We start from the raw sequence: 25,155 nt of genomic DNA, 5'->3' as shown, positions 1-25,155 counted from the left end.
GGTGGTTGTAGACATTAAATAAGATTATATATCACACTGCCTAGCTCTTAGCAAGTGTTTAATAAATGCCAACTGTCATTATTAATATGATTACATCATCATTATCATTATGAAGAAATAAATCTGTCATGGTGTAATGAAAGACGGTGGGTTTAACATAAAAAAAATTTCAGACATATCTTATTTCTGTGTGTATATATAGAATATATAAGATAAAATGTAGGATATATATTGTTCTATATAAATACAGGATAATACAATATATAGGATAATATGTATTAGGATATTTAGGGTAAGAAAAATAAAATCTTCTTGTAAATCTAATCTTCCTGTGCTACCTTGGGTGTGAGGGCACTGCTTGTTACCATGTCTCTGTGAGCACCTGGAGGGTTGTACAAGGAGATGCTAAATAGACCATCCTCTAGAGATGTCAGCCTTGTCATGTACCGGCATGAGGCGAAACCGCTCTGGAGAAACAGTCCTTTTGTTTAAAATAGAAACTTAGAAGGAAGCCAAAGTAACACACGACAGATTACTGAATATCCAGTTCTTCTGGAGGGGGGGAAAAGCTCCCTTCATTTCTGAAATGAAAAGGGTAATTGCTGGTACCAAAATTCACATCTCCTTTTCAGTGGAATTCTCCAGCCAAGCTGGGCACTAACCGAGCGGGCGATTTCACTTCATCCTTACTTCACAAAAGACTTCCAAAATCACTGCAGCAGACAAGGCAAAATAAAAATGTTAACTACATCCTGGCTGGGAGGGGACTGAAGCCTCCACACTCAATCAAAGGTTTACAATAATAGGATTCATTAAAAAAAAAAAAAAAAAAAAAGACAGATGGGATTAGAAAATGTTGCAGTGAAGACTCTGGAATGAGATGAGATCACAGCACCAGCCTGTCTTTTGTGGACCTGCACAATGATCCCCGAGCCAGACTGGATTAGGAAACCTCGCGACTAGGGGTTCAGAGAGAGGCTTCCGGTTCCCGGCACTTTGGGGGAGAGAAGACTGAAACGATGCATCAGATTTACAGCTGCAGTGATGAAAATATAGAAGTTTTCACCACCGTGATCCCTTCCAAGGGTGAGTAAAATCGCCCTTGACGGTTTCCTTACCGCGGCACCTTCTGCCGGAGGTTAAGGACAATCACGTGCTGTTTTATCATGGCTTATCCTCAGGTCTCTCCAAGGGGTTCACGGGTTCGCTGTTGTGATGGTGTTTGTTATTGTTGTTGTTTCTGAAAAGGACGTACGTGGATAAACATCAATCATTGAGAAACAATCCGTCAAAGGGGGTGGGGAGGAATGAGGGCAGTTAATTCAGTACTGGTAACCCAATATGCCGAATGAAAGTGACAGCAAGCCATTGTTTTGGGAAACAGAGATGAAAACAAAATTCCCAGAGCAGCTAGAGAAATTCTTTCTTCTTCTCCAATGAGCAAGTGGGCTCTGAAATGAGAACCAGCCGGCTCAAAAGTAGGATTTCTAACCATGTCATCAAATGTGAGGAAATAGACTTCCGGCAGTGGCCTGAAGTCTAATAAAGTGGTCAAATAACATCCTGGCCTGGGGCTGGCCTCTAACGAAGACCCCAGGGCCCCCTCCCAAACTTCCCCTGCAACTAGCACTGCCACAACGTATGACTCTCTCAGCTCCTGTGCTGGGGTGAATGGTGTCAAGTCCCAGGGAGGCCTTTGTGTGCCAGCAGGTGTCTGGTTACTGGACAGTTCCCTCACCCCCTCCAAAGCTCAGCCCTCTCTTCTGCTCCCTCTGTTCTCTCCCCACGGCCCCTGCCTTGCTGGGAGAGCCTGGGACTCTGGCTTAGCCCTGGTCTCATTGTCAGACTTGAATGAAGGGGGCTGGATGTTTGCTGGTGTTGTGTCCCCTGCTCAAACAATCCCTTTCTTCTTTCTGTGTCAGTCACTGACAGGGTCACTGCTAGGGGGAGGGGGAGGGGAAGGGAGAGACTCAGCCTGGTCACAAAGAGAAAGCCAGCAGAACATAAATAAAGCTTTTGACATGTATTGCCACATAGAGAGAGGAAAAACAAGAGCGAGGAGTCTGCCCACATGCAGGAGTTGGAACTCTGTCTGGAGATTCTGAAAAGTACCTGGAAAGTCAAAGCTGACCCTCGGACCCAGCAGGTCCACTTCTGGATACTCTGACTCACGGATGTTCACAGTGGTACTGATTCTAGGAGGGCAAAATTGAAAACAGCTTCAATGTCCTTGAGGAGGGGAGTGGGTAAAATGCGGTGTCATTGTACTATGGAATATTCCACAGTTGTCAACAGGGATGAACTAGATCTATGTGTATGGACACAGATCTCAAAAGCATAATGTTGAGTGAGGGGAAAAAAGGCTGGCTGCAAATTTTATATGTATGATAACAATTACTATATCTGGCAGTACAAAACAACTTATGGATGCATATTCAGAGACAGAGAGTATGAAAACATAGGCTGGAAAGATGCAGAATAAATTAGTGATCTTAGTGGCCCTGGGGAGAGACAGGAGCAGAGTTAGGGGAGAGTAGAAAGGGAACCTCAACTTGCCCAATTTTGTATTTCTTTACATGAGAAAAAAACAAACTGGAAGCAAATATGAAAATGTTAAAATATGTCTATTTCTTGTCATGTTTTTCCATTTAACATTTTTAAAGAAAAAAAATCAAAGCCAAATAGCCCTTTTTAATTAAAAAGTTATTCAACAATTCAGGAGCAACGTCACACTTCACCTGACTAAAAGTATTTGAAACATGGCCTTTAACTCCATATGCTTAGCATAGTGATCAAGGAACTGCGGGTCGCTTCTGCACTGTGTGACCTTGGGCAGGCTACTTCATCTCTTTGGGCCCGAGTTTGCACTTTTATAAAAGGGAGAGCTAGAATTTACCTCCCAGGGTTATTATGGTGGGGGGGTGGGGATTGAAATACAGATAAAACCTATAAAGCATTTAGTATGAAATAAATCACTTACAAAATGATTTCTATTTTTATTCCATCTTTAGAACAATGACCATGTCCAGTCAAAGATAAATATTTTTTTAAATATTTTATTTATTTATTTGACAGAGAGAGAGGTCACAAGTAGGCAGAGAGGCAGGCAGAGAGAGAGGGAGAAACAGGCTCCCCACTGAGCAGAGAGCCTGATGCAGGGCTCGATCCCAGGACCCTGAGATCATGACCTGAGCTGAAGGCAGAGACTTAAACCACTGAGCCACCCAGGCGCCCCTCAAAGATAAATATTTAATCCTGTATTCCTTTCTTGCTATTTTCATTCATGGCCATCTCCTGGTCATAAATCAAGTACTCATTGGTATTCATGGACATTTCACTGCTCAGAAAGTCGTTCTCTAGGAAAGGAGTATTTGTAGTCTTACCTTAGACCATGAATGGAAGAAGTTCAGTTCTTCCTACTTCCTTTTTTGCTTTTTTGCCTCATCTTGTTTTCTCCAAAGCTATCGAGCAGAGGGCTTTCAGTGAGAAGACGGGCTAACACTGCTAAGGCACCGCTTATAAGAGAGATTGGTAACTCTTCCACACATCCCCACGTTCCTTACCTTCAGAAATAGAAGGTGGCTTAATTTTATCTAACAAGGTTGTAGTTCTCCCTGGGATGCCCTTTTCCCAATGCTACCATTTAGCATGACCAAAATGGCCAGGACATTTTCTGAGCACAGGTTCAGCAGTGTGGGCAGTGTGGCCAATGGTTAAGAGGTTAAGAGGCAGTGTGGCCAATGGTCAAGTCCCCGTCAACTGTGGGACCCCTAACTTCAGTATCCCCACCAATAAAATAGAGATAATGCAGAGTACCTGGTTCACAGAGGTGTTACAAGGAGTGAATGAGATAAGGCAAATAAACCATCACTTGGTAAGGCTCAATGTGAATTATTACTACCTTTCTCTTGTTGTATTATATCTTTCTTTCCAACACACACATACATACACATATTGGGCTCAAGTTAATATTTCTATGTATTTTTTAGCTGAGCCATCTTAATGTCCCACAAAACTATGGCAGCAGCAAGTGTTAGAGCATTACTTAAAGGCATGGGACATAGATATCAAGTCTATAACAGGACAAGTGTGGATTTTTTACTTTCTGGAGAGAAAGAGAGCCCTTTAAGGGAAAATTTCATAGACACAATTCACAGTAAATATGAAAGATAAAAGCTGTGGTTTTACCAAGAAGTTATACAGAAGTTATTTCCTGAGACATACCAGAGGGGGGTTAATTCTAGGGTGAATGGCACCACAGCGTTCAAAATAATTCTCTTGAGGAGAAACAGCAATGGGGAGAGGTTGGGGAGAGGAATCGGGGAACAGCAGGAGGAAATGGAGAAAACTCCAGAAAGAGAAATCCTAATGGAATGTTATAGGATCTAAAAGTTATCAGCTACTCTTTCTACCTGCCTTCAGCTTGTAGAGATGGAGGACAATCATAATAACCACCACTGATTCCTGGGAAATTACTCCTTGTCAGGCACTGGTCCAGGGGCTTTATAAAAATTAGTTCATTTCATCCTTGCCACAGCTCTCGGAGGTGGGTGCTGTTTATCCCCGCTGTCTTACAGATGAGGAGAGGAAGGTGTGGAGAGGATGGGTAATTTGCCCAAGTCACATAAGTGGCAAGTGGTCTAGTTCTGATGCACACTCCAGTGAAAGGAATTGGGAACCTTGGCTATTAACTAGCATACTGTATGCCAGGTTTCACGGCTATAGGTGCTCTGAAGAAAATACACCACCCAGCCCTCATCTGTCACTTATCTGATATGTGACAAGGAGTCGTCTAGGTTCTAGGCAGTGATGTGGTGGGATTGCAGTTCTAAGTAAATCATTCTAGCAGCAGGATGGAAAAGAGATGCCAGAGTATCTCCATTTTCAACAAAATACATGCCTTCTTCCAACCAACTAATATTTTTTTTAATGCTTAATTGATTTTTTAAGCTTTCTGCTGTAACAAAACATACATGATATAAAATTTACCCTTTAAGCATTTTTAAGTGCACAGCTCTGTGGCATGAGGTCCATTCACATTGTTGTGCAGATATCACCACTATCCATTTCCAGAACTTTCATCATCCCTAACCAAATCTCTGCCTGTTAAATAATAACTCCCCATTCCCTTCTTTCCCTAACCCCTTTGTAACCTACTTTCTGTCTCTGAGTTTAATACTCTAGGTATCTCATACAATGGACCCATATAATATTTGTCCTTTTGTGTCCAGTTTATTTCACTTAGCTTAATGTTTTCAAGGTTCATCCATGTTACCACATGTATCAGAAATTAATTTCTTTTTAAGGGTGAATGATATTCCATTGTATGCATATAGCACATTCTGTTTATCCACTCATCTTTTAGTTGGACATTTGGGTTGTCTCCACCTTTTAGCTGTTGTGAATAATGCTGCTATGAACTTTGGTGCACTCAGCCAAGTAACATCTAAAATTATAATTACACCCTGCTTATTCTCCCCACCTCCCTCCTCTGCGCCCTTCCCCACTCCAGGGGCAAACCCGCTCTGAGGCTACATCAGCCTCACCTGTGTTCTCTAAAACCTTTCCTTTCTCTCTCTTTGCAGTGTCCAGTCCGGCCAGAAGAAGAGTCAAAAGCTCTCAACACCTCTTGACCAAGAATGTAAGGACAACTTCAATTTTGATCCCTTTTATTGGTTTTCATTACAAAAGCAGCATCTAACTTCTTCACTTCCTCTCCCCTGCTCTCAATAGCCAGGAAGTTTTTCTCTATGACATGTGGCTGCTGCTCAATTTCCTGTCTTCCATTTCACCAAAATAATTGACAAGTATCTACCAGACAGCAAACAGCCCTGAATCGGACTCCCCTATTCTGACATTTTCCCTAGACACATAAAGTAAATCTCATTCTCTAAAAAAATTGTTCTTATTTAAACAGAGTCTACGATGAGTATAGCATTCCTGACTTAGGTGTTCTCCTGTTGTTGGCATTTGTGATGTTCTATTTTTTCACTATTATAAATAGCATTGCAATTAATTTGTATAATATACTATTCTTTTGAATTAATTCCATGGTAAATTAACAAGTAGAAGGTGAAGAATAGTTTCATCTATCCATCGATCCATTCATCCATCCAATATTTTCATTCCTACTACGTATAAGAGACACTATGCTAGATGTGGAGAATAGTGATTTTTTAAAAAATGGTTTCTGCTTTCAGCTTTGTCACATATTACCAGGAATTCTAAACAGTTGCCAGGATTCCAGCAATGTTTTTCCATTTACCTCCAGCCTCACTGACTTTCATTTTTCTACATTGTCTTTTGCTACTCTAATAAGCATTTGCATTACCTTAAAATTAGTTTACATGTCATTAGAGCCAAAGGATGCTGTGAATTTCTCATTTTACTTACAGATTTCTTTATACAAAAGCTGTCAATCCATCTTGTACTTTCACTGGAAAGGTTTACTGCTGATTGTTTCCTCTTGATTATGCTGGAGTTTCTATTTTCATCACAATTTTTCAAGGAACACCATTTTGATTTTCTAAGTATGTCAACTTTTGAAGGCCCATTTTCCATTAAAATGAATTTTTTTTTCAGTGTCCTGGGAATGAGATGGAGTTTTAGTCATTGTCATTTTTTTTTAAGATTTTGGTTATTTATTTAAAGACAGAGATCACAAGTGGGCAAGAGAGGCAGGCGGAGAGAGGAGGAAGCAGGCTCCCTGCTAAGCAGAGAGCCCAATGCAGGGCTCAATCCCAGGACCCTGGGAACATGAGCCGAGCTGAAGGCAGAGGCTTTAACCCACTGAGCCACCCAGGCACTCCTAGTCATTGTTATTTTTACAAACATTACTTTTTTTAATTTCCAAAGTAGTGTGTGCCCATTATAGAATTTCAAATACTATGAACATATAAAATATAATAACAGAAAATTCTAAGAAGCTGTGGAACATAACAGGCAGGTATGTAGACTTAGAGTCCAACTGCCTAGACGTAAATTCCAGTTCTATCCATTTCTAGCTAGGTAACCTTGAACAAGTTGCCCACCATACTGGAATTCAACTTCTTTAGTATTCAAATGGGAATAATAGGAGCACATATCTCAAGAACCACTGGAGAACAAATGATTTAATACATGTAAAGTGCTTAGTCCAGAGCCTGACACACACCTAGCATTCAATGAATGTTGGTGCTTTTTTAGTGAAAATTTCCCATATACCAACATATCATTATTATGTTCCATTGCTCGATAACATACCATTTTGCAATTTGCTTTTTTCACTAATCTATAAAACTTGAATCTTTTTACATGTCAGTTAATTCTTATAGATCTACCTCATTCTTTATAAAGGCTACATATCATGCTATTACATGAATGTACTATAATTTTCTTCCCAAATCACATCTGAAGTTTTCTAGAGTATTTAACCAAATTCTACTAAACAATGCCACAAGCAATATCCTTGAACATATTTTTCATGCTCTTATGCAAATGTTTTTGAGGATAAAGTTGCAGATATGAAAATGCTTCATCATCAAATCAACACATTGTACTCCTTAATGTTATATGTCAGTTATATCTTAATTAAAAAAAAGAAAATGCTCGAATGCTCAAAAGATATGAACATTGAAAAAAATTTATAGCCATTGTCAAATTCTTAGCAACTATGTTTTAAAGTACCTTTACCAAAACACCTAAGTCAATACTGTATGTCATCACTGTTGTTAGTCTTTGACAGTCTGATAGGTGAAGGTATCTCGTTTTAATTTGCATTTATTTAATTATTACTATCATTCTACATCTTTTCAGGGATTTTGATTTTTTTTCTCTATATGTTCCTAATTCATGTCTTTTGCACATTTTTCGGTTGTCGTATGTATTTTTTAATGACTTTTGAGAATATTTTATATTAAGGAAGACGAGAGGAGTGTCTGAGTGGTGCAGTTAGTTAAACATCCTGACTCTTGATTTCAGCTCAGGGCTTGATCTCAGGATCATGAGTTTAGCCGCTACCTTGGGCTCTGTGCTAGGTATGAAGTCTACTTAAAAACAAACCAAAAAAAAAGGAGGAAAGAAAAGGACTTTGAATGGATGGAAAATTTCTTTGTGGTAGGGCAAGAGATTCTTACCTTTCTTCTCATCTCTGAAAACTGAAGCCCACAATCTAAAAGGAATATGCTCCTGATTTTCAAGGAGTGGGTGTTACCAAAAATAGAAAGGGAGGGGCACCTGGGTGACTCAGTCCTTTCGGCAGGTGACTCTTGATTTCGGTTCGGTTCATTATCTTGGGTTTGTGGGATTGAGCTCCGCCTCAGGCTCTGTGATCAGTGGAGAGGCTGCTTGAGGAGTCGCATTCTCTCACTCTCCCTTTTGTCCCTCCCTCCATTTATGCTTGGGCTCTAAAACAAATAAATAAATCTTTTAAAAAGTGGAAAGCGGGGGCGCCTGGGTGGCTTAGTGGATTAAGCCGCTGCCTTCGGCTCAGGTCATGATCTCAGGGTCCTAGGATCGAGCCCCGCATCGGGCTCTCTGCTCTGCAGGGAGCCTGCTTCCTCCTCTCTCTCTGCCTGCCTCTCTGCCTACTTGTGATCTCTCTCTCTGTGTCAAATAAATAAATAAATAAATCTTAAAAAAAAAAAAAGGTGGAAAGGGAAGGGGTTGTTTGTAGGTAATTTTCAGTTTAAGGAAAGTTTCACAAAAGACTTTTTGGTCAAGGGGCTTGAGTTTGGCATTACTCTGGATTTGAAGGAACCACAAGTCATTCATGACTCTAGAAAGATCCCTTGGGAATTGGGAATATTTAGTTCCCCACCAAGTTCTTTCCTTGAATTTCTAACCTTAAACAATGTTCCTGTCAAGAATCACTCCTAATACCTGTATCTGCGGGCTTTGTAAGGACAGAGCAGTGTTTACAAAAGCTTTCAGAATGGAAACTAAATCACCACACTTACTAATAGTTAAATAGGTTCTAGGGAGGAAATCCTCAGGAGGTTTCAAACCTTAATAAAGAAGGCAACTCTCAGTGGAGACAGCTTTCTAGAAAGCCGCTTGACTTCAGCCAGCCCTGCAGAACCATGCTCTCAGATTTCCTGGGAGTGGAAATTTTTGAGAAAGATAGTTATGTTTATGGTTTATGACTTTCCCTCTCCAAAATATTTTTACTCAGAGAAAAAAAAATGACTCAAGTATTTGAATACATATTAAAATTTGCTTTTTATTTAAAAAAAAATTAGAAGCTGGATCTTGTCTTCAACTATGCAGTCTTCCTCCAGGTGAGACAACTTAATAATGCCCTCTGGTTTTTGAGCTCTCCTCTAAATTTCTCATTTCCCCTAACATCCTGACTCATCCTTTGTTTGCAAACCTCAATGTCAGCTGTACAGAGCATTCAAATTAGAAAAGACAAGAAAGGTCTTAGTCTACCTAAGATGAAGGAAGTGAGTCCTAAAGAAAGAACTGTCTCTGATTATTTGTTTCCTCATCCAACTGGCTCTTGGCTGCCTTTGAGTTCCCAAGGAAAACATTCACATTTTGTAACTGCTTAAATCTACCAAGGTTTTGAATTTTCTTTGTCCTGAAATTCTTATTTGTGTCTGTTGTCCTTGGGCTACCATGTGAAGTCAGGTTCCTCCCTCCTTTACAAAGATCTCCCCTCTCTAAACCATCTTAGTGCCCCAGCATCACTAAGATAGAGAGTCAGGACCCCCACTCAGGGGCCACTGATTCCCAGCCCCATCGCAATGAGCAGTGGTACCACTACCAGGAAAGATGGAAAAATGAGATTATAAATGTCACATTCTCCCCAGAGCTCAACCTTATCAGAGAGAACTTGGCCTGCAAATTTACCGATTTTTCAAAATGTCCTGAGTGATTGATTGCACTTGAAATTTCTTACCTGGATGTAGGCACTTCTCTGGGTCTTATAAAGAGCGCTCACCCAGAAGTCATAAAACCACAACTCTCATCCTGGCTCTGCCCCTTATAACTCTGTGACCCTGAAGACACATGACCTCTCTTGGACTTAGTATCTCTATGTGCAAAATTAGGGAGTTGGGCTAGAACATTGCTATGGATCCCATCAGCCCTGAATCATGATGATTCTCCATCACTGAGGTCTCACCTGTCTTTCCAGCTCCCTACCAACCCCCTAGGCTGGCGAACTAACAGAAGGGCGATTGAAGATGTCAGTGGATGGAATCCTGAGGCTTGAGTGTTAGGCCATGACTTCTGTTCTTCTGATCTCTGACCCAAGACCAGCAGGGGAACATCAGTGTATTGCTCTAGTACATCCACCCCTACTTTCAGAAGGCAGTTTGCTGACTAGGAAAGGAAAGGCAAATCCAACACCAAACCTGCCTCTCCTTTCCTTCTCCCCATTCTCCAGTCTTACCCCATACCGGGAATGCCGGCGGGGGGGGGGGGGGGGGGGCGGGGTTAGGGGGAAATGCTAAAGAGCCTGCTCTCAGACGAGTTTGTTCTAAGACCAGCAGTAGCCACCCCAAACCGTGTCCTAAAGACCAGAAAATAACCCAGGCTTTCAGGAGGCCACAACCATCTATTCAGCTGCCCATTTCCTGGTGAGGGCTGAATGTACTCTCCCAGAGCCCTCTCACAGCCTCTGTTACTGTAGGAAATGAGAACCAAGTACAAGACCAGCTAAGAAAGGGAAATCTTCTGAACTGGGCACCTCTCCTCTTTCCTTTCGTGTTACTGGCATCCTTTAGGGCCTGGAGAAAACCCCCAGAAGAGGCACCTGGCCCTACGTCATGACTTGGGCAGTAACCAACCTCATCCCCGTCCCCTGGGAGCTCCTACCTCCAGCAGAGGGCTGAGCAGCTAATACCTCTGGGCTCCCTCCCCATCTCTTCTCCCACACCACAGTGCAGAGAAGCGATTCTTGTGGAGGTGGAGTTTCTTGAAAGGGAACGTTTGCTTCCCTTTCAGAGGAGGAAATGTTGGGTTTCCCTCATGGACTCCACAGGCTTTCTTTACCTGCTTTGCTTTCTCCTTGTACAAAGTAGGTCTGAAAACATACCAGTCTCACTCCTCCTCACTCAGAAGAATGCTGACAGAATGAAAATAAAATCAGAAACACCTGTGACAGCTGTGTCAGTAATGAGGCTCAGGAGTCTCTTATTCAACCTGGAGGGTCACGTTCCAGGGGAGAGCCCTTAGGCCAAATATTACATGTCCAGGGGAACGTACGTGGCCCTGAACCACCATTAATCTAGGAAATTCCAGTATTCTGGGCAACACCATGGCAGAGCAAGGGGCCAAGGGGAAGGGAGGTAGGTAAAGAGGAGAGCAGAGGAGACTGGACAGTCAGTGTTGGACCACCCACTGAGCTGGTACAGGGTGGGCCCAGGGCTGCCCCCAGCCCAACCAAACCACCACCTTCTAAACATACCACAGCTTATAAATGGATCAAATCAACATTGTACACCTTACCAAAGCATATGTCAGTGGACATATGATATAGCTGGGAGGAAAAAGGAACATATTTTAAATTATTGGGTGGGGGGACCACCTTCTGCAGTGCCCAGAGAAGAAAAGGTACTAATCCTCCATGTTTCTGAGTGATCAGCTTTCCCCAAAGCCACAGGATGAATGGTTCTGGGCCCTAAAATGGGCTTGAGAGGAGTTAATTTCCTAACCCAGAGAAGACCAAATTAGGGATATATTAGTTTTCTGAGCAAAGGACGCTTTATGGTAAACTGAAGCGAAGAGTGACAGCTTCTCCTAGTTTTCTCTTCAGGAGACATGAACTGCTCTCTGATTCTGTAGATAAATATGTGGCTTGAAGATAGAGAGCACGCTCTAGTACCAAAACCTCTACAGATGATAGGCATTTACTCCGCCCCAATACAGCAAGGACACACAAGAATATCTCCTTTCCACGGAACCACTAATTGTCAAGGCTGGGGCGTGAACTCGGGTCTGCATGACTACAAGTGGAGTTACCTTCTTCATCACTGACAATCTGAGAGGAGAAAAAAACAACAACTTTGTTTTCACTTTCACTTAATGACTGTTCAACATCTTTTTACGTTTGTGGTGTTATGTTTACCAGTTGTGTTTCTATTGTCAATGGCCGGCTCCTGGTTTTTGCTCCCTTTTTCTCTTGTTTTCGTCTTCTTTATTGAATTTTAGGTGTTCTGTGTACATAGGGATCATTCCCCTTCATATGTAACAAATGTTATATTGAACCACGTTCAATTCTTGCATGTTTTGTTTTCAACATGTATCTTGGATCTGTCCGGTGGATTTTGGTGTAAGACATGTGAACACAGATCCATTTCCCCCAGTGACCTGCCATTTATTGTAACAGTATTAAAGATCCAATTTTTCTCCACTAAATCGAAATATCACCCTATTAAAACTTTTAAAAATTTAGTTTTATTTGCTTCAGCATCCTCCAAAAACAACACCACTGTTCTATGTGGACAAGTGAGGGGGATCTGTCCAAGGCTCGGAGGGATCCACTAACTCGCAGATGCGCCCAGTGCCAAGGACCTGGTGTGGAACGTGCCCTTACAGGGCATCTGATGAAGGAGCAAACGAATGAGTCAGTGTAGACCCCACAGCAGCTGCAGTGCACTATGGAACATTCTAACCAGATTTAAAGGAGTGAAGAAATTCAGAATGGATGACCCCAATGTCCTAGATATGTATAAAAATATGCAGGATAGGAGCCAAAACCCACTAAGATACCCTTCATCACTCCCAGTATTAAGATAAAATATGGCATTATTTGTCTCAAGTTTTTTACATTTAAATTATTTTAACGATTTGAGTATGTTTATTATAACTTTTAAGGCCCATTTCATCGGGTCCTGACAAAAGGGTTATTTCCTCTTACTGTACTTCTCCAGATAACTATTCAGCAGGTGATCATTACTAAAAACACCTTAGGTCTTAGCATTCTGGTTTTGGGGAATTTCCACTTAGGAAACCCTGGGTAGTGGAAATTCATCTCCCAGCTCCACCTGACACAGGCGTTCTGCAAGGTGGGGGGAATGTAAGCATGTGGAGCTGTGCCAGCTGCTTTCTTCTTTTTAAAACCTGGGACTTGGTTGGGCCCCAGGTCCTATCCCTAGCTCTTCCCTCTGCTAGAGCATTCAAAAAACTGTCCTCTGTTTGAACAAGGGTGTCTGCTTCTCGCAAAGACTGTTATGACCCTGATTTCCAAAACTGTCATCGTTCCAAACAGCCTGTTCTGTTGCCAAACCATGTAAGGCCCCAGGGTGGGTGAAAGGTCTGGCCCGAAGGCCCAGTCAGGCACCTGGCTCTGTGAAAGGGGTGCTGGTGAGGAACCCTGGGGACCCTCATCTTCCTGCACCATGGCACCATTTGGCCTGCTGAAATTCAATAAAAGCGGCTGACTGTCGGAGGCCAGTTAGCCCAAGTCGTCTCACTGCTGCTAGCATTCTCTGGAGCCAGGAAAACTCCAGCAATGCCTTATGGGCCCGAGGTGCATCTAAAGATACGAGGAGAGGAAAAAGCTGACTGTCCTTCCTCCTCCCGGCAGGTGGTGATCGAGTCGGACCTCTACACGCCGCGGCCCCTGGAGCTGCTGCCGCATCGCAGCGACCGCCGCGACGGCGAGGGCCGCAGGTCGGGCCGGCTCCACAGCGCGCGTCCGCAGGGACCCCACCTTGCCAAGGCCTCGGCCAGACCTGGTACGTGCGCCCTGGTTCAAGTCCCTGGAACCTCCCTTGGGGACTCAGTGACGCGGTTAGACCAGACGCCGCAAGGCAGGAGACCTGGCTTGTCTTTTCCAACAACCTCACGCTCCTCGCCGGCGTCCTCCATCGCGCCGGGGGGACTCAGGTGCTGCGGCGCTGGCGGTCCGCTTCCCACCCTCCTCCCTCACCCCCTCCCCTTCTCCGCGCGGGCCGCCCCTGCGCTGAGTGCACCTGCTCTCGGGCCCCACCTACAGAGCAACACAGAACACCCGCCTGAAAAACCCTGGGCGGGCAGAGATGCTTTCCACCTGCCATCTTGCTCCCCAGGAAGCCCTGCTGGGTGCCAGAGATGAAAACCATTATGTTCTTGGGGAGCGAAAGCTAGTGTAGACATGACTCATGGACAAACAGAAGCTTACCTTATTTATTTTCCAGGCCGTGTTTGTAATTATATAGGCTCTTTATAAACTGCCAGATTAAGAGCTCACCACTGTAAACGTGAATGACTTAGGGCTATTTGAACAATATCTAAAAAGAATTTAGGGACAGATTTGCTTTGAAAACTGGAAACATTATAGACTTAACTTCAGCACTATTTTTTTAAAATGGCCCCCACCCCAAGTAGTTCAACAGGAATCTGCGCCTAGCCCTCTGGAGTCTGTGATGGTATTTTGCCTTTAATTGCTGCTTTAGGTTATTTCTGTTATGTCCACAACCTAAAGTCATTCATATTTTAACTCCTAAAATGCATAACAGAAAGTTTGGGATGTTCTTCTCAAGGCATTTGGGTGTCAACAACTTTGTATGTTGTAAGAACCGAAATTATACTTCTTCAAGTATATATCTCTTCAATCTCCTATCTTCTCACCTTCTTCGTAGATACTCGACTGGATCTCTAAGGTTTCCTTGATCAGTAACACCCTGATCCTGTTTTTATGATCCGATGTATAATAACGCATAAATCAAGCTATACTCTCTAGCTAAGTGATTACATATACACATATGTAGAGTGAAAGCATTAGGAAAACCACAATCTGCCTTGCAAATTACACAGAGATAAATTTTTCTCTGTGTCTATATATAGGTGGGTGGGTGGGTGCATATGTGTGTAGAAAGGGAAAAAGAGAATATCTTTGCTACAAAAAGATAAACTGGATTTACAGCCATGTTTCTCAAATTCCAATGTGCAAAAGAACCACCTGGGAATCTTGTTTTCATGCAGATTCTAACTCGGTAGGACTGAGTAGGGCCCCAGATTTTATTTTTTTTTCTTTTTTTTTAATATTTTTATTTATTTGACAGAGAGAAATCACAACTAGGCAGAGAGTCAGAGAGAGGAAGAAGCAGGCTCCCTGCGGAGCAGAGAGCCCGATGTGGGGCTCGATCCCAGAGAGCCCGATGTGGGGCTCGATCCCAGGACCCTGAGATCATGACCTGAGCCGAAGGCAGAGGCTTTAACCCACTGAGCCACCCAGGCACCCCAGATTTTATGTTTCTAAAAAGCTTCTGGATGGGGGCGCCTGGGTGGCTCAGTGGATTAAGCCGCTGCCTTCAGCTCAGGTCATGATCTCAGGGTCCTGGGATCAAGCCCCGCATCGGGCTCTCTGCTCCGCGGGGAGGTCTGAGGATAATATATGGTATATATAATATATTGGTCTGAGGATAATATATTGATTAACAAGGATTTAGAAACCAGTCAAATGGGTAGTTCTCACAGTGGGGGTCCCCAGAGCAGCAGAATCACCTGGGAACTTGCTGGAAATGTAAATTTGGGGTCCCACCTGAGACCTATTGAATCAAATTCTAGGGCGGGGCCCAGCAACCTCTGACTTCACAACCCAGGGTGATTCTAATGCACACTGAAGGGAGAGGACCCCTGGTCTGAAGCACCCCATGCTCATTTATAGAAAAGGAAACTGAAACCATAGAGGCTGTTTGATCCAAAGTTACACTGCTTATTAGCAACAAAAACTTAAATCTTAGTTCTTCTAATTTGCTAGTCAATGCCTCCATCCCCCACCCCCAGAAAAGAAGGTCTTTCCAACCATCTAGCTTTAGGGGTTGCTTTCCTTCCTAAGTAGTTTGTGGAAGCTTGACTGTTCAAGTCAGACTTTTATTCTCTAAGAGAACAGTAAGTAATGAAATGGAGAGAATCTGCCCAACATGTGACAGTCAGCTCATGCAGGGAATGTGCTAGTCAGGTTTAAAAAAAAAAAAAAAAGATTGAGCTGGGCATTGATTCAATTCCTTCAGCTCCCCCAATCTGATAGATTCCAGAGGGGGTTGGGGAAAGAGAGAGGGTTTCTGAGTCAAAGCCAGACCCAGTGCTTTCCACGGGAAAGGCTGAGGCACTGAGTCTTCCATCCTCCCATCAGAAGGATGTGTGTCTCCAGAGATCTCAGATCTGGGGGCTTGCTTCTTTTCTGAGCTGCCTCCTGGATGATCTAGCCTTCTCATGTGGAGAAGGATTCTCTGAGGAATCTTAGAAATTGCAGGGACTCTGAAGGCAGAGACCCAGCTAAGAAACTCTCTCACCATGAGGCCCTGAGCAGGTGAGCCTCAAATGCCTGGAATGGGGACAACCACCTCCTAGGCCCTGGAGAATCCACCACCCATGGAATGTCTCCACCAAGATGTCCTCGGGCACCTCAGAACCAACTTGTTCAAATGGAATGAATCCCTTCCCTTCTCAGCAGGGTTATTTTCCTTAACACCCCCCTTGTCCTCCCCACCCCCACTCCACCCACCACATCACATACTGAACACTGACAATGTCAACTCCTGGATATGTCTCATCTCTCCCTCTTGGTACCTACCTCAGGCTACCCGGGCTCAGACCCAGTTCATCTCTGGTGTGTAGCCTCCACCCTGGCCCTCAGCCAGTAGTCCTTCTTTCCTCTACAAGTTTAGCAGAGGTAGACAAGTCTGTCTAAAGCAGAAATCAGCCTCTGCCATCCTTCTGCTCCAAGTGTCCTTCCTACCCCCACTGCCCTCCAGACCATGTTCAAGCCCCCCAGAATCTGTTCTCTGCTGGCCTCTCCAAGGCCACCTCCTGTGACACACTCCTGTACCCACCCATCCATATACACAGAAACCCTCAGCTGCAGAGCAATTCTGGGACTGCGCCATTATATTCTATTTCTGGGAACTTCCCGGAACCTCTTCTTTCTGCAGATTGTCCTCCCTGTCTCTACCTGGCAAATACCTCCCACAATGGGTTAGGGTGTCTTTTAGTCACGTTTCTCCAGCCCTGCAAGTCCCCCAAAGCAGTTTGCCATTCCCTAGATTATCCTTACCTGGCTTCCTCTGTTATGTATCTCCGAGGCCTCGATTTCCTCATCTGCAAAGTGAGGGCTATTATGATACCTACTGAACAAGGTTATGTATGGTAAGGGTTAAATGAGATAATGTCTATGTGTTTCATACTCAGCACAGTGCCTGACACAGTAAGTACTCAAAACTCTGAGGGGCTATTATTACTTATACACTGTAAGTTATGATTTGATCTTGGTAGTCTTTAACTTCATTTTATTAGCATTGAAATGTTTTCTTCCTTGGGTTGGGGAGTGTTTTATCTCTGTTTTTATAGTGTGATAGGATGGGGCTTGTTCTGGAATGTCTGCCCAAGGAGAGGACTAGATCGAAAGCCAGCTTTCCCCTACCTATTGCCAGCTCTCTCAGCTCAACACCTGGATTCTCAGAAGCTAGAGACTGCAGGGTAGAGATTTCTCAGAAGTAGGTCGGGCTTCAGGAATAAAAGCATAGCAAGAAGGTTCTCACATAAGTCCTGTGTAGCCAATGTCTCAGGACTCTGATAATCTCCAACACTCGCACATCATGAAGCTGGGTCTCCCAACTGCAGGCAGGCTTCTCTGCTCATTTCCACAGAGGACTGCACATACCAGCAAGCTAAATCGATCCCAGCAGTAAAGACTTAACTCCTGACAACCTCTTGTGATGTGGCACCTTAGGAAGGAAGGACAAGCGAAGGGCACATTCTCTGAGCACCTACTGCCCGCAGACATACTACTAAATGCTTCCACACACATGATCTTCTCAGACCTTAGTTCTACCCTCCCCGCCCACCCCACACCCGGAAGAGTGCCAGGCGTGCCAGGAGTGCAGGTGTGACCCACTCGACAGTTGTCCCGTTGCCTGACCCTCCTGCCCGATCTTGCTGCTTGGCACAAAGGCCTTTAGAAATTCCCAGCTTGTGACTGATTAGCTAATGAGATCATTGACGCAGAAGCGGGGGGAAGTGGAACACAGAGTACCACTGAGTAATACCTCCTCTGTTCAACCTTGCAGTGGGGAGTTCGGAACCCAAATCATCCAATCTGTGTGGGAATCGAGCATATGGAAAGTCTTTGGTAAGTAAAATAAGCCTGGTTAGTTCTCCATGTTGTGCTTTAAACTCCTCACCCTGTCCTTTGTTGCAGCCCTGAGGATTATTAGAAAAGCCCACCTGCAGGTTTTCGGCTCCCAACATCAGTCAGCTCACAGCACACCGCTGGATGGTGTTTTTTCTTGCCAGAAATTCAGCTCTCAGGCAAACAGAAAAAGGTGTTGCCTAGGTGACATCTCAAACACAGGGAGAAAGAAGTGGTTTCTGTGGTAGGCCCATGCCAGGTGGACATCCCTGACTAATTCCCAGGGGCAGCTAAGAGGGTCAAGAGCTGCCTGTCAAGGGACTTGAATGTTGTGAAAACATGAAACACCAGGCATCTGCGCCCAGGACACCTCTGGAGGATGTCTGTTCCCAGTTGGGGTCTCTGAGATGTGGGGTGGGGGTATGAGATTTGTATTAGAGATCAGTACCTGTGACAGGAGGAGGGAGTTCGGCTTGCTAGGAGGCTGAACTGCCGTGCGCACCGGCTACCTCCTGGCGGAGGTTCTGGGGCCATTGCTACTCCTCCCCCTTGTCCCGAATTGGGCCCAAATGGCCAAGCCTTTGTTTCCTCCTCGCTCCATTATGGTACATGAGCTGTCCCCATGGTGGCAGCTTGTCCTTCTTTGAAGGCAGATCAGGGGGTGCACATCCAGATCTAGCTCAGGGTCCCTCTGGGGAAAGAAAAAAATCTCCTGCATTTTCTTCTGGGCATGAATGTGGGTACTCTTTAGGTTTGCACAGTAGGGGTGGAATCGTGGCTAGAGGTGAGGTCAGCTCGGGCACCCTGGGCTCCGTGAGCAGCAGCTCTCCAGATGGGTGGATCGTGCCAGGTGAGGAATAGAAAAGACCCTGGAGATTGTGTGGGCCAGCCCTCTCACTGGACAGTGAGCCCTTTGCTCCCTGTCTGAGCAGAAAATCTAATCCAAATACCTCATTTAGGTCATCCCTGTACTAGGAGAACCACAGAAAGAGGAGAGATGGGCCAATCTGTTTTATCAGGGAGCCCTCTGCCCCAACCTAGTACTCAAGAGAAACTGAGGATGGCTGGGCCATTGCCACAGATTTCCAGGCTGTGACAGCTCAAAGAGCTGCCCTTAGCTGTGATCAGAAGAAGACCAAAGTTAAGGGGAAGAGGGTCCTCACATCCTTGGATTACCTACTCCAAGCCTCTGGGCTGGGCTCACATAGTACCCTTGGCAGAGAACTGCATTTGGGAGACCGGAAGGAGTTGCGATGGGACAGGATGGTCATGGGGACACAGTGACAAAAGGCAGCAGGACTGACTCTTTCCCCTGAGCCTGAGACAGTGAAGCAGGGGTCCTGCAGCTGATCAGAGCCCCCTTATCCCAGGGTGGGAGAATGAGTCAGAGCTCGTACAGCTAATTCTGACTCAGTGCTGCAAGCACTGGAGGAGGACTGAGGACAGTGGGGAAGGAGAGGCGGTGTATGTTCCTGGGGCTGGGCTGTTGGCACGATGAGGAGGGAGAGCTCCCGAGAGGCCACAAGGTGGCACAGTAACTCTGCCCACAACATTTGGCCAGCTAGGGAGAGAAGGGGACAGTTAATCATGATGTCCTCGACCTGGAATTTCCCAGCAATTCTAAGAATGTGGTGACCCTGAGCCTTCAGTGGGGTTGGGGTGAAGGAACAAAGCATAGCATATGCCTGTTGACTAAGCCAATTCTGGATTTAACCCTCGTTAGGTCGCCATGCTTCTTGAGCACTCACCATCTCCTTTAGGAAGGCTGCAGAGCACCACGAAAGGGATTAAGTGCCAGACACTGACACACACCATACACTTTTCTGAGGACTGGGAGCCTATGAAACAAGAAGAGAACCGTAGAAAGAACTGGGGAAATGCCGAAATATGTCACATAGGTACTCAGTACTGTGGGGACGTGGGGCACGAGGACCAAGAGAAATCAACTCAGGTCACCAGCCTGAGGAAAGGCCTCCAGGAAGAAGTGGCCCTAAAGGGCAGACAGAAACGAGGCTCTGTCCAGAGGGTGAAGGAAAAGCCGAAGGAAGATGCAGAGCTGCGCATGTGCATGAGGAAAAGCTTTGTTGAGCATGGGAATGAGCGTGAGCAGGAGGAGAGGCAGGACCAGCCACACTGGGATGGGAGCTGTCACGGCAGAGGTAGAGCTGCACAGATGAGGGAGAGCTGGGTTCTGAGGAGCCTGAGCTTCCAGAGTTGGCTTCAGTCTGGCCTGCAGTGGGGAGGCACTACAAATCCAGCGGGGCTGGGGTCAGTGGTGGGGCTGGTCCAAAGCAAGGATCTCCTGGGTGACTGGATGGGAAGGCTGCGTGTGGCAGAGGAGATGGGGGAGATGGCACTACCTAAGGCAGTCTTTCAAAGCATGAATCTGCAGGATTTGACAACAAAGTAGACACAGGCAATGGGAGTGGGGGCGGGGGACAGAGTTTTCAGGTAAAATTGAGTTGTGCTCTCTCTCTCTCAAGCTCTCTGGGTCAGTGGTTCTCAAAGTGGGGTCCTGGGACTGGCAGCACCCAGGAACTTGTTAGAAATGCAGATTTTCAGGCCCATGTCAGACCTATTGGATCAGAAACTGGGGTAGGCCACGCATGGTGTTGACCAGCCCCACAGGGAGTCTCGTTGCCAGTCAAAGTGTGAGGACTGTTGCCCTGGGTGGTGGATTGTCGGAGCCATCCCCCTTTCAACTGGCTCCAGTTAATGCCAGAGTTGAGATCATGGCCACATCCTCACCTTCCCTTCCCCTTCTGCACCACGCAGATTCCTCCAGTGGCCCGGATCTCAGTGAAAGCCCCCAGCGTGCTCGAGGCGGCGGCCACAGCCTCAGAGAAGGGAACTGTTCTGACGCGAGGGTAAGTGCCAGAGCTCCCCACCCACTCCTGGTCCTGTCACAGCAGAGTAACAGGTGGCCCGGCTTACAGACACTCAAGATGCTAACACAAAACCCATGCCAGCTTTAAATTACCTTTTAATGAGGGCAATAATCCTGGGTCTCTGTGGCGCCTCATCAACTGTTTCCCTAGGATTAAGCTGAAGTGTTTTTGATGGTTTCCACTTCATTAACACCACTCTTTAGACTTGGAGAAGTGTCATTTGGGAGAGTTTTTCGTTAATTAGATAAATGTAATCACAGGTCGCATTCTGAGCCTCCCCTTAGGCACAGTGGTGTCAGAAATGTCTCATGAATTAGGTGAAGGGCCCAGCCCAAAGGTAAAGAAATATGTAAGAATCAAAAGTTTCAAACCAAAAGTATTAACCCCCATGTTATTTTTAACTCTGATCCAGAACCAGCATCGAGAGTAGCAGGAGAGTAGATAGTCCCCTCCCCCGCCCCAGCAATTCCCTCACTACCTTCAAGGTTGCACTAAGAAAATGGCAAGCAGGTGTCTGAAACTCAAGTCAACATGTACATTGACGCCCTGCCACGAACGTCCATACCACACGTAGTAGAAAAGTGGCTTAGGGGGTAATGAAAGGTGTGGGCTCTTGACTCCCAGCTTCTTGCTTGCCCAGGGCCACCACTAACCCGCTATGACTTTAGGCAAGTTATTGTAACCTCCATGCCCTCACTTATTTCAAAACAAAAACAAAAAAAATGGGGATGATCCTAATGCCCCTCTTGAGGGATTATTGTGAGAACAGAATGGGATGATACGTGAAGAACTTAGCACAAACTCTGACCGTTTTATTTTTCAAGAAACCTACAGTCTAGCAGTTGGAAAGACACATTCTTGGGAGCATATGAGATGTGTACACTGGAGGGACCACGGGCTAAAATATCAATCCAAGTGTGTACAGCTTGGAAGCTTGGGAGTCCAAGGAGGAAGCAACCAATATGAAGCTCTTCTAGATAAAAGAAAATCATCTAGAAAGAATTATAAAAACCAAGTCACTCAACGTGCTGGGACCTAACTGGAGAAAAATCAGAAAGGCTCATGGATTGTTTGAAGGTCTAGTTCAAATGGTCCTGAGCAGCAGTAGCTATTGCTGGAAGTTGAAGTAAGCCCACAACAACCTGCTGAGCTAAAAAGACCAACATTTCTGCTCCATATAGCTGTGTCCAGAAGGTTCTCCATGGTTCCTTTCTCTCTGAGCTCAGATGTCCTCATTTCCATGTGTTCCTGGAGGCTGGCTCTTGAAAAGGAAGGCCATTTCTTTCACCTAGGAGGAGGAAGTGAGGAGAAAGATAAACATTCATGGAGGTCTACAAGGAGCCCAATGCTTTATTAGCTCATTCTCCTCCTCACAAGTCCTGTGAGTTTGATGATATTATCTCCCTTTTGTACATGAGGAAACTGAGGCTGGCTGAGATTAAGTCACTTGCCTGAGGCCAGTCAGTGAGCAGCCACATGTACCCCTAGGACTCAGACTCTTTCAAAGGCTTAAGGCTTTGGGAAGCTTGCCCTTTCCATCAAGATTGTTGGTCTAGAAGTGGGGGTGGGTGGGCAAGAACTTGGGACATGAGCAGAACTTGAGATCCATGAACCACTGTGCCCAGAGCCACCTCCTTCCCTCACCCCATGTGAGGATCCTCCAAAAGAAGTCACCTGTACATGTATCCCAACAGTGACCCTCCATCCTGGTCACAGGATGTGTGAGCAGAAGAGAAGTAAGAGTTGTGTCTACTCCTTGAGGGCAAACATTAAAAGTCTGACTCTGTGAAATAACTGTCCTCCCTCCCCCCTGGCTTTTCTTTAGATCCAGACATCTCAAGAAGATGACTGAAGAGTATCCGACCCTGCCCCAGGGAGCAGAAGCCTCCCTACCACTGACAGGAAGTGCTTCCTGCGGGGTCCCTAGCATCCTCCGGAAAATGTGGACAAGGCACAAGAAGAAGTCTGAATATGTGGGTGCTACCAACAGTGCCTTTGAGGCTGACTAAAGGTGACTCTCCCCAGGGGCCATGCATTGGTCAAAGTTCACTGCATATGGGGGAGAAAACTTCCAGATTGGAACTGAGCCACATTCACCTCTGCTAGTAGCTGGTCCAAACACATCACCATTTCTTATTAACCAATAGCCCTGGCTTAGGGTACAGGCAAGGGACTCCCCTGGAAGGCAAAAGAAAATTGTGCCTTCTTAGAACCGATAAAGCCATTGGTCTGAAAGTGGCTTTGGGAGATAGATATAAACTCTGTCCTTATCTTAAAGCAAAATCACACCACAATCAAACTTTCCCAACCCATTTTAAAGACCTTCAGGGAAGGAAGCAGGCAATTCCTCAGTCTTCCTTGTGAGTTGTTCTAATGTATGTGATTTCTGGTATAAATATAAAAGCTTGATGTTTGAGGCCCTTGTAAACACAGTGCTTCCTACTATTCCTCTTATCATATTTATTTCAACTCAATAAGGTATAATTTCTAAAGACAAAGCACTATATATTTACTTATAGTTCTAATATTCATTTCATAGTATTGTCAAGATCAGTATTAATCATTTGGCATGATTGCACGAATTCTCTATTCTTTTACGTGCAGCTTTTCTATAGAGAAACATGATTAAAAATTAAATGTTGAATGTTAATGTTCTCTGACGTGGCATAAGCTAGTGAAATTAATAATATCTTGCATTGGCAAAATGATTTTAACTTTTGAAAGTGCTTTCCCATCCATTATCCCTGTTAAGGAAAGCACAATTGTACCCAGTCTACAGATGGTGAAGCCAAGGCCTTACGAGAGACAGTTAGTGGAACGGGACACTAGGTCCTCAAGTCCGCCAGACTCCTTGCTTTGCTCACTCTAGCAACTGATTTGAGGAAGATTTTGAGGGGTACGAATAGGACTCTGGGGGCAATGTTTGTAAGGGAAAATTTGATAAGTTTGGAAAAAGTAAGTGATTTGGATGAAATACATCATTAAGTATTGGGTTGAACTTGAAGAAATTGCCATCTCTGTAGGTCAGAAACAACCGATCAGTTTCATATGGTTCAACTTAGTATATAATATTGTGCTTTCCTTCTTTTAATGGAAATGTCATCATCAATCTCATAGTTAACATCAATAGACTTACAATGATCATACAATACAACAGCTCTCACCTATCAAATGCCTACCATGCGTCAGACATGACACTGAGCACTTTACATACATTCTCCCTCACAACTCTGAGTGAGATGTCCTTATCCATTCCAATGATGACAGTTTAAAGCCCTTAAATGATTAGCCTCAAGGCGCCTGGCCCACACAGGTGTCAGGTTTCAGTGCCTGGTGTCTGTATCTATTCCTTCACACAGAATAGTTCCGAACACAGAGAAAGATCGAGTTAGCGAATAATTTTCATCTCAAATGCTAACCACACATGACTGGCAGAGGCCGCCAGGAGCACTGTGTGGTGGCAGAGTCTGAGACGCAGGTGTGCAGTGGTCAGTTAGGAATGCTGGCCTGTGCAGGCCATCAGTTCATGGGTCCTGCATAGCTCTCATCCGTAGCCTCAACTCTGCCCCCAGAAGGCGGTGTTCTAACTCAAAAGCTTAAATTAATCTACCCATTTGGCAAAATCAGACACTCCATGGTGACACAGAGTCAGAGACTCAGCCAGAAATCCCCTTGTCTTGGTACAATGAGGAATTCTACCACTCTGGCCATGTGTCACCTTTTGCTAAGTTACCTGCTTCCACATCTCCAGGTGAACCGTAAGAGGCATGGAGGGATGAGAGGACTGGGTTTTGGCTTTCACCTTGCTGATCCCTGCCCTTCAGCCATTGTTTTAGGTGGTCAGCACCCAATCCTCACGTTGGAACATGATTTGGAGATCTGGGCATCAAGTGCTCTTTCAGTGAGGGCCTAGTCTCAATGGACTAATAGTCTTGCACAGTACCGATAACAGGGCCTGAAGCACAGTTAGGAAGCAAGCAGGTGATTTATGCTGGACCTATCAATCAGAGTATCCTAAAACTATTTATTTCAACTTATTTAGTCAATAGCTGATGTCCTCCATTTATATGGGGCAGTTGGAGATTTCTGTAGGATGGAACTGAGTTATTTATTTAATTTAAATGTTTCATGATGAAGTGTTTGCCTTGCATAGAATATTTTAACTGACCGTTCCAATAAAAATAAAGTATGCTTTGTTTGTGACATCAATAAACCACCATAAGAGTA

The 25,155-nt window shown here is 44.9% G+C and overlaps 1 protein-coding gene across 1 annotated transcript; it reads left to right on the top strand.

Moving 5' to 3' along the window:
* The first annotated feature begins 572 nt into the window (after positions 1–572).
* VXN (vexin) lies at positions 573–25,155 on the top strand. Its single transcript, XM_046018958.1, has 6 exons — positions 573–1,086; positions 5,586–5,641; positions 13,514–13,664; positions 17,979–18,040; positions 20,816–20,907; positions 22,754–25,155. The coding sequence occupies exons 1-6, from the start codon at positions 1,020–1,022 to the stop codon at positions 22,935–22,937; spliced, it is 612 nt and encodes a 203-aa protein (XP_045874914.1). The 5' UTR covers positions 573–1,019; the 3' UTR covers positions 22,938–25,155.

This window comes from Meles meles, chromosome 1 (genome assembly GCF_922984935.1).
Source record: "Meles meles chromosome 1, mMelMel3.1 paternal haplotype, whole genome shotgun sequence".
Lineage (NCBI taxonomy): Eukaryota > Metazoa > Chordata > Mammalia > Carnivora > Mustelidae > Meles > Meles meles.
This window is presented reverse-complemented; position numbering and strand designations above follow the sequence as displayed.